This window comes from Cupressus sempervirens, chromosome 3 (genome assembly GCF_028749045.1).
Source record: "Cupressus sempervirens isolate cs-2001-9-10 chromosome 3, ASM2874904v1, whole genome shotgun sequence".
NCBI classification, from domain to species: Eukaryota; Viridiplantae; Streptophyta; class Pinopsida; order Cupressales; family Cupressaceae; genus Cupressus; species Cupressus sempervirens.
Genome location: NC_143120.1, coordinates 721,221,490 through 721,232,054, shown reverse-complemented (window position 1 = coordinate 721,232,054; position 10,565 = coordinate 721,221,490). Strand labels below are relative to the sequence as shown.

The window sequence follows — 10,565 nt, the reverse complement described above, 5'->3', positions numbered from 1 at the left end:
ATCTAAATGAAAATGTAAATAAAAAATAGAAATCTCACCTGCAAAAATGTTACTCCAAAACTTCAATTTACTCCTATTCAAAAACTCCAATCTAATCCTCCAATAACCTCCACCTCTTCCTTCCTGCAAAAACATAAAATGAAAATGAAATGAGGAGCCTTGGTTTTATAACTTCTGAGAGGCTCCTCATATCCCCCAACAGACGTCTCTTCACATTCCACGAATTTGTTTCAAATTCCCCCACTCCCCACAAAAAAAAAGCATGAATGTGCATGCAAAATTATATTTAACAAAAAAAAAAATCATATTGAAATTATTTCGCCCCTATTTTTTCGTGCCCTATTTTTTCGGGTCCTACTTTTTCGGGCCCTACTTTTTCGGGCCTATTATTTCGGCCTCCATTTGGCTTCCTATTATTTCTGCCAGCTATTATTTCGGGAATTCTTTTTTAATATTTAATTTGGAAGTTTGTAACTGCTCCCAATTCTTTTTTATTGACAGGAATCTTGGCATATTCTCGTGCTGGGCATTTGTGCTGCCATTGTATAGAACGCCTCTCGGCGTAATTATAGGTTCTTTTATTCATTTTTAACTATTGTCAATCAATTAGTCTTATAAGAATTATCAAAATCAATTTTGTTTTTAAAAAAAGAGGTGATATAAAGTAAATAGTCAAATTTTAAATCTATTATTGAAATTAATGACTCATATTCAATTTTTACTAACTTACAAAAATAATTCTAAAATGTTTAATAAAATGAAAATAAAGGTTATCTATTTGATAATGATAGCTTCTAGATTGAATTGTATAAAAACATCAACTGTTCCAACTGTACTATGTGATGGGTGGGCAGAGGCACATAAAAATAAAATATGAAACACAATGTGTTGCGGCACAATAAAATTAATTGCATTTGATTACTTTTTTATTGACCAAAATGGATACATAGCACTCCCTTTTATAAGTAACTTCACGATATTCAGAGATATTTGACATTTGCCAACAAGACAATTATCTACGAAGTTCTCGAAACTACTATAATCGACACAACCTAAACCTAAACCATAAATTCTAGAAAATATTTAATGACAGAAATGATTAAATAGGTTTTAGGAGTAGAAATTAATATTTCTAACACTCCTCACTAATTTCTACTATCAACTATTACAAACTTCTTTAATATTTACAACTCTTAGAGCTTCCTTCAAAATTTCAAATTGTACTTGTGGTAAGGCCTTGGTGAAGATATTTGCAAGTTGCTCCTCTAATCTACAATGTTGTAGATTAATTTCTCTGTTATTAACTAGCTCTCTAATGAAGTGATACCTTGTGTCAATGTGCTTTGTCCTCTTGTGAAACACATGCTTCTTTGAAAGTACAATAGCTGATTTGTTACCACAATAGATTGTAGTAGATTCATCTTGAGCTTGCATTAAGTCTTCCAAAATCCTTCACATCCATACTGCTTGACATGTTGTTGTTGTTCTTGCTACATACTTTGCTTCAACTGATGAGAGGGTTACTACAGGTTGCTTCTTTGATGTCCAGGCTACAACACTTGTCCCAAGATGAAATGCATATCTAGATGTGCTCCTTATATCCTTAGTATTCCCTTCAAAATCACTATCTGTATATCCAACTAGTTGAAAATCATTTGAAGTAGAATACAATATGCCATGATTCATAGTTCCTGTAATATATTTGAATATTCTTTTTCCTACTTGGCAATGTAAGGTCTTTGGTGAATCCATGAATCTAGAGATTAAATTCACTCCATACATAATATCTAGCCTAGTTGTTGTAAGATACATCAAGCTACCAACCAATTTTCTGAATATAGTTGAGTCAAAAGCTTTCTCATTATCTTCTCTGCTAAGTTTTGTGCCTACTATAATAGGTGCAGAAACGTGACAACAATTTATCAATCTAAACTTCTTCAGAATATCTTTTGCATATTTACTTTGACAAATGAAGATTCCCTTATCATTTTGAGTAACTTCAATGCCAAAAAAATATTTCATCAATCCTAGATCTGTCATTTCAAATTCCCTTTTCATTGCTAATTTAAAAATGTCAATAGATAAATTGCCTGTGAAGATCAAATCATCAACATATAAACAAACAATCAAAATCTGACCTTGTTCATTGAACTTGGTATATAATGTAGGTTCACTGGTGCTTTTCTTGAATCCATTCTCCATCATGTATGAATCTATTTTGTTGTACCAAGCTCTTGGAGCTTGCTTCAATCCATAAAGTGCCTTCTTCAACTTATAAACTTTGTCTTCATGTCCTCTTATTTCATATCCTGGTGGTTGATGCACATAGACTTCTTCATCCAAATATCCATTCAAAAATGCTGATTTGACATCCATTTGGTGAACCATCCATTTGTTTGGAGCTGCAATAGCTAATACTATTCTAACAGTATCAAGTCTTACTACAGGTGCAAATGTCTCATTATAGTCAACCCCATATTCTTGTGAAAATCTTTTAGCAACTAACCTTGCTTTATATTTGTCTACATCTCCATTAGCTTTAAACTTAGTCTTATAAACCCATTTTACACTAATGCAATCTTTGTTCTTAGGAAAATCAACTAATTCCCATGTATCATTTCTCTCAATTGATTCTATTTCATCATTCATTGCATTAATCCAATGTTCTTCCTTAATTGCATCTTCAGAATATATAGGATCTTGAGAAAATAAAGCAAAATTTGATTGTAAATCTATTTTACTTCCTTGATCATAAATCTCATTCAAGCTTCTAGTTTTGTTGATTGTAATCCTTGATCTCAACTGTGCAAGTACGGGGTTTGAATTATTGCTTACTTGTGAATTTGAAGATTCTCCATGCTCAATTTCATTTTCTAAGTGATCTCCTTGTGGACTTCGTGGTGGAGTTCTTTCTTGGTCACTTGGTTGATCCTCTTGATCTTCATGATCCATTTTATCCTTCTCATTATATGGTATTGTTGCAGCACCTGTAACATTTGTATCTATATTTCCATCCCAAGATTCATCCTCTTTAAATACAACATCCCTACTCACAATGACTTTTTTGGTGATAGGATTAAACAACCTATATGCCTTAGATTGCTTATCATAGCCAACAAAAATGCATTCCTCACTCTTATCATCTAACTTCTAGTTTCTTTAGGAACATGTGCATATGCAATACAACCAAATACTTTGAGATGAGAAACACTATGAATCTTACCACTCCATGCTTGTTGTGGAACCATGTCCCTTATAATCGTTGTTGGACTCCTATTCAAAATATAAACAACACAAGAAACTGCCTCAACCCAATACTCATTAGGAAGATTCTTACCTTTCAACATGCTCCTTGCCATCTCCATTATTGTCATGTTCTTTCTCTCTGCAATGCCATTTTGTTGTGGTGTGTAACTATTAGTAAATTGTTTTTTGCTTCCATGATCCCTACAATAATCTAAAAACTCATTTTACTTATACTCTCCTCCTCTATCAGATCTTAATACCTCGATAGGTAAACCACTTTGTTTGTCAACAAAAGCCTTGAATTCTTTAAATTTGCCAAAAGTTTTAGATTTGTATTTAAGAAAGTAAACCCATGTCTTTCTAGTGAATTCATCAATAAATGTTAAGAAATAAATGCTCCCCCCTAATGATAGTGTTTTCATTGGACCAAATATATCTGAATGCACAATTTCTAAAGGTAACCTTGCTCTGTATGACATCCCTTTTAGAAAAATCTCTCTATGATGTTTGGCCAAAATACAACTTTCACATGGACTTAATGATGCTTCAATTGGGGGTAAGCCTCTTACCATTTCCTTTCTTTTCAATAAAGATAATCCTTTGAGATTTAGATGACCATATCTCAAGTGCCATATCCATATTAGATCTTGACTTGCTACCTTGAAACTTGCTACAACTTCATCAGTCATATTTCTCTTCATCCGAAGTGGAAACATTCTGTTATTTGTCATTTCTACCCTTGCAATCACCATGTTTCTAGGAGGCATATCAAATATAGTGCACAAATTTTGCTCAAAGATATAACCTTTTTAACTAAGTTGCCCCACACTTATAAGAGTATGTTTCAAACTAGGTACAAAGTATACATCAGAAATAGATTTCTTACCATGCTTTATTATATAATTGATTGTGCCTTTTCCACTCACTTCCACTATCTCATTGTTTCCCAACTTTACTTCTGATTTAATTGATCTATCTAAACTTTCAAAAAACTCTTTATTGCCTATCATATGATTGCTGCAATCACTATCTAAAAAACGAAAATCATTTGTGCTCTCTTGAGCTACATTGCAAGTAATGAACAATGTCTTAGAAGTACTTTAAAAAAAAAATTACATTTTGTTTACTTGTAGTAGCTTGTTTTTTTTGACACTCATCTGCAAAATTTCCAAAATTCTTCTAATAATAACATTGAATATTTGATTTATCATACCTTTGTGATGTCTGGTTGTTATAACTTCCCCTTGAGTAGGAGTATTGATTTCTTCTTCCTCCTGAATCTGGATTCCTTTCTTCTTTTTGAAAATTATTTCTACCTCTTCCTCTTCCTCTAAATCCAACATTTCCTCTTCCTCTGCCTCTGTCAAATGTCATTTGTGTTTTGAATGCATTCTCTTGTGGATTACCATTATGTTTGTTCAATCTGTCTTCATGATTATACAAGGATTTATACACCTCATCTATAGACAATGTTGTTAAATCCTTAGATTCTTCAATTGCAACCACAATATTATCAAATTCAGGAGGCAAACTTCTTAAAATATCTTCTACAACTTTCTGGTCATAAAGCTCATCACCATTTATCCTTACTTGATTAGCCACATTCATAACATGATTTGAAAATTGCCAGAGTCAGAATCCTTCATTTTTAAATTCTCAAATTCTCTTCTAAGTGCTTGCAAATTAACAATCTTTACCTTACTTTTACCTTGATATGCAGTCTCAAGAATGTCCCAAGCTTGCTTGGCTGTAACAGCTGGCTTAATTTTCCAAGAACCGAGTCATCCAGAGCTTGTCGAATAATTTGCAAAGTTTTTTTACCCTTCTACCTATTTTCATCAAGCTTTTTCTTTTGATTAACATTTAAAGTAGACTCATCTACAGGCTCAACATAACCATTTAAGATTATATCTAATAACTCATAGGAATCAAATATAAGCTTCATTCTAAAAGCCCAATCATCATAATTCTGTCCACAAAACATTGGAATTGAAGCCTGAAAACTCCCTGAAGCCATGCCTGATAGAAACTTATAAACAAAATTCTTAGATATAAAAAACCCTAACTAGGCAATAAGAAACTTACGGATCTCACAATAACTTTATATCCCCTTTCTTTGCTATAGTCCACGCATAATCCTTCAAGCACCTCTTCTTAACCAAGCTTTGATACCACTTTGATGGGTGGGCAGAGGCACATAAAAATAAAATATGAAACGCAATGTGCTGCGACACAATAAAATTAATTGCATTTGATTACTTTTTGATTGATGAAAATAGATACATAAAACTCCCTTTTATCAGTAACTTCACAATATTTTAGAGATATTTGACATTTTCCGACAATACAATTGTCTACAAAGTTTTGGAAACTTCTATAGGCGATGTATATGAGAAATATGTTAGCAAGTAATACTAATCTATTCAAAAACAAAAGCATTAACTAACATATAAACCATAACATAAAATGAGAGACTAAAGAGGAAACCCCAATTGGAAATGTGAGCCAAATGAATGGACTCTCCCAATGGGATTTAGCTCCTTGCTTGGTAGATGGATCTAAAGATTGGGATGTATGCTCAAGGTTTCCAAAAACTAGCTTCAATGGAGATGAAAAATGGCAAATTGGTAGCTTTGTGAGCTCTCAATTTGGCATCATAAGGGTATGGTTAATGGCTTTTGGCTCTCAAAAGGGCATTAGCTCCAAGATTGTGATGAAATGGGTTGGGAGGGGATTCAATTTATAGGCTAAGGGCTTGAGAGATGGAGGGCTAAGATGGAAGGAAAGATGAAAGCTTAAGGAGGGCTAGGATGCACTCAAAAGGGAGCACATGGATTGTGCTTGTTTAGCACCAATCAGGAAGTGACACATGTCACAAGGTGAGTGGATGGAGGAAAGGGGAAGGATGAGTCAACAAAGGAGGCTCAAAGGATAATATCTTCATAAAGACCCTTCATTATGGCTTGTAAGAGCTTGTAAGAGTCTTTATGGCTTTTGTAAGAGCATTCAAAGCTTAGTGGTTGGGATATTTTGAGGGGAGTTGAGATTGTTGACTTTCCTTGGCTTAAGAAAGTCTTAAGCTTGCTTAGGGAATGTGACAACATTAAGGGGTGGATTAGGCTTGGTTTTAGGATTAGATTAGGGATGTTAGAGATTTGCAAGTGGATGGCATTCATGAGGGTGGGTGAGTTAGTGACTAAGCTTAGTTAGTATGGGTGGATGGGGTGGATTAGGCTAAAAAGAGGGTTTAGGAATAAGTTAAGGGTTATTAGATTTGAGGGTTTTATTTATCAAATAGGTTTATTTAATAAATGGGGAGTTTGGAATTAGATAGAAGAATAGGATTTAATTGATAAATAATAGGTTATTTGATTTATCAATTAGGACTATAGATGATTAATTAAATTAATCAGCTAGGGGATGGCAAAGGATTAATTAAATAGGAATTTAATTAATGATGCCTTTAGAGATAATTAAATAGGATTACCAAAGCAATGTAATCAAATTTAGGTGTCTACAGGCGACACAACCTAAACCTAAACCTAACATTCTAGAAAATATTTAATGACAGATATGATTAAATAGGTTTTATGAGTAGAAATTAATATTTCTAACACTATGGAAATTATATATATATATATATATATATAATGCAAGTTACAAAGAGTTGTAGCAAAAGACTGCAAAAAGAATAAGTTGGAAGCAAGATAGACAACTAGCAACAACAATACATACAAAGCGCTATAAAAAAGAGCAACAACATGACCATTACAAATTAGAAGCTATAAAACAACAAGATGAGTCCTGTAAAAGAACTCTCAAGTGATGTCCAATGTTGACCTTCTTTTTGCTAAGTAGTTGCCGACTATACTTCAATATGCTAATGTGACCGGTTGGGTCAATGGTAATAACCTAGTTGATAGAGGAAACGTATTGTATTGTCCCATTTGATTGGACCACTTTTTATTCAAATTTTGGGGGATCTACACGATTAGGGATTGTAGTTGATTATAAATAATTATAGGTCCTTTTATTCATTTTTAACTATTGTCAATCAATATATTCTTATAAGAATTATCAAAATCATTTTTGTTTTAAAAATCAGAGGTGATATAAAGTAAATAGTCAAATTTTAAATCTATTATTGAAATTAATGACTCATATTCAATTCTTACTAATTTATAAAAAACAATTCTAAAATGTTTAATAAAATGGAAATAAAGATTATCTATTTGATAATGATAGCTTCTAGATTGAATTGTATGTAAACATCAACTTTTCCCACCGTACCATGCACATAAGATATATTTACTTATACTAATAATATATTAAACAAAAGAACTTCATTTATCCATCAATTTTTATATATAAAATAAAACACTACGTCCATACAAATAATTAAACCAGCACATAAATATAAATATCTCAGAAAGATTAGATAAGGGAGAACGGATGGGGAGATATTTAGAGTCTACCATCATCAGACTCGCATAAAATGACAATTTAAAAGAAGCGCAGCCAAAAAAAAGAATGAACCACAAAATTTAATACTGCAACTCCATCATGACAAGTTCACACCTTCCTACCAAGCTTGACTTTCTTTTAGCTAATTGTCAGAATTCACGGACAAATTTCTTCACGTGGGTCCTTCAAGGGAAAACGGCTTTTGTGGCATTAGTCAGTTTTGCCACAAAAAGATAATCGTTATAGTTTCATCTTTTATTGAGTAGGATGAATACAGTCGAGGAAACTTTAATCAATCAACGGTGACTGCCCAGCTGCTTTCATTTACCTGCATTTGAAATAGATCTGTGTGATGGAGATACCAGTTAAAATTTTGAGCTTGTAGATATTTTTCTGCTATCTTATCCTTATTTAATTATTAAAATCTTAGTAAATTTATTATTTTTTTAGGTTGATGTTCTATGACAATATGTGGCATCATTAATTATACCGTTTACAATGCAATAACTAAAATTCATGTATTGATATGAACAAATTATATTGATTTTGAATCATTATCCATTATAAATTAATCTAATATGATATTATATAAACTATATGCAATTTTCTTCCCAAATTTAAATTTCCATAGCTAGTAGGAAATTATTGTTAAATTGCAATGAAAAAAAAAAGTAGTTGTAAATGAATTCATTTTGACTCAAAAATCACACAGGAATATCAGGAATTCATTTTGATTTCTCTGAATTAAGGTGTATGAGACATTATAAAACCCTTGGTTTGGGGAAGGGATTAAGCATATTGAAAAGGACTGAATTTTCTAGTCTCCGCCGCCCCCAGCTATTTCTGACATTGGCGGCTGAATTTGCCTGCCGTGTGGGCGATGGGTTTTCGTACAATTAATTGGACACACCACCAATAATGTCCTTCAATTCTGTACAAATTCACCTACTCCGGCCAGAGGAGTTTGTAAGGGGGACGAGAAGAGAAGAGAATGCAAAAATGGAGGCCGAGTTGTTCCACTGTGAATCTCAATTTGTTGATGGTTCCACCTACGAAGATCTCAGGCTGCTGAAGCGCCTGGGCCAAGGTCATATGAGCACGGTTTTCCTGGCTGTTCATCGCCACAGTAACAGAGCTTTTGCTGTGAAGGTGATGAACAAGGGCCTTCTTCAACAGAGAAATGCCTGCAAACTGGCAGCTACTGAGAAGGATATTTTGTCGTCTTTGGATCATCCCTTTCTGCCGTCTCTGCTTGCCCACTTTGAGTCGGAGAGTCATACGTTTCTGGCCATGGAGTACTGCTCTGGAGGAGATATTAACGTCCTCAGGCACAGGCAACCAAGTAAAACTTTCTCAGAGTCCACTATAAGGTGAGCATTTATAATTCCTAATTATAACTTTGCCTTTGGTGAATGTCCAATCTATAATTTCTTTTGCTCGAATTTTTAAAAGGCGTTAGATTGATGTAGGTAATTGAAAAGTCCAACTTTTAAGATGACGGGTTTTCATCCATGAGCAGATTCTACGCGGCGGAGGTGATTGCAGCGTTGGAGTATCTGCACGAGAAAGGAATAGTGTACAGAGATCTGAAGCCGGAGAACATTCTGGTGCAAGATAGCGGGCACATAATGCTCACCGATTTCGATCTGTCGCTGCGCCTCATATCCGAGCAAGGCGAGTATAGAGAATGGCGATCTCGTTCGTTTGTGGGCACAGAGGAATACGTGGCACCGGAGGTTCTGTGGGGAAAATTTCACTCCTACCCCGTCGACTGGTGGTCTTTCGGCGTCTTTCTTTACGAAATGAGTCACGGGACGACGCCTTTCAGGGGGCGTAGTAGAAAGGACACTTTCGTCAATATTATGAGCAAAGATCCCTCTTTCTCGTCCTCCTCCTCTCTCGACGATCTTATTCAGGGCCTCCTTGCAAAAGACCAAACAGAGCGGCTGAACAGAATGGAAATTAAAAGCCACCCCTTCTTTCGGGGTTTGAAATGGGATCAGCTGCAGTTTGTTTCGAGGCCGCCTTTTGTGCCGCCGCTCTCCGCTGAACATCCTCTCACTTTTCGCTCAGTGGAAGACGAAGAAGCGGACATGAAAAGCTACAACTCTGTGGAAGGTGAGATCGAAAAAGACAACAGTAGCGAATTCATATTCGGGGAGTTTTGAGACGATATGCTGTCCTCTCCCCTGCTCCAGCTCATGTTCTCGCATTGCCCTGTATTTGTTGTCCATATGTGTAGATTATATGAATCCTTCGATATATTCAACTCTTCTTCTTTTTTCAATACATTTAGAGTTGATCAGAGACTTCCTTCAATAATATTATATTAACTGATAAGAAAGATTATAATTTGAAGGAGTACTTTGAAATTTGGACGGTATTCTGAACAAATATCCATCAGTGCTTGTTTCTTTCAATAAGATAATCAAATCTACAATGTTGAATGATGATGTTGGTATGGCTATATTATAGTAATATAAACAAATACTAATAACATGTATGTATGGTAAGAGAACAAGATACTAATAATTTATTAAAATAATATTTTGTATTTATATATTTTTTAAATTTTATTTTAAATTACTTTTTATCTTAATGAACAATCTAAATGAAGTATTAAATGACTATATTACAAAATAAAATATATAATAAACAAAAAAAAATACCTTAATTAATATTGTGTTGGAATGACCATTTTAAAATCTTACTGAGATATAGATTAAATAAAACTTAAATATTAAATAAATTGATGATCAATAATCATTTTATTAATCAAATTTAAAATTGAAAGATAATGTAAGATTTTTCTTATATTACTATAATATAATAATTTCTAATCTTCATTTTTATGA

The 10,565-nt window shown here is 33.6% G+C and overlaps 1 protein-coding gene across 1 annotated transcript; it reads left to right on the top strand.

Moving 5' to 3' along the window:
* Positions 1–8,604: 8,604 nt before the first annotated feature.
* Positions 8,605–10,015, top strand: LOC149568794 (serine/threonine-protein kinase AGC1-5-like). Its single transcript, XM_089817621.1, has 2 exons — positions 8,605–9,080; positions 9,230–10,015. Exons 1-2 carry the CDS (start codon positions 8,629–8,631, stop codon positions 9,876–9,878), a joined length of 1,101 nt encoding a protein of 366 aa, XP_089673747.1. The 5' UTR covers positions 8,605–8,628; the 3' UTR covers positions 9,879–10,015.
* Positions 10,016–10,565: the final 550 nt, after the last annotated feature.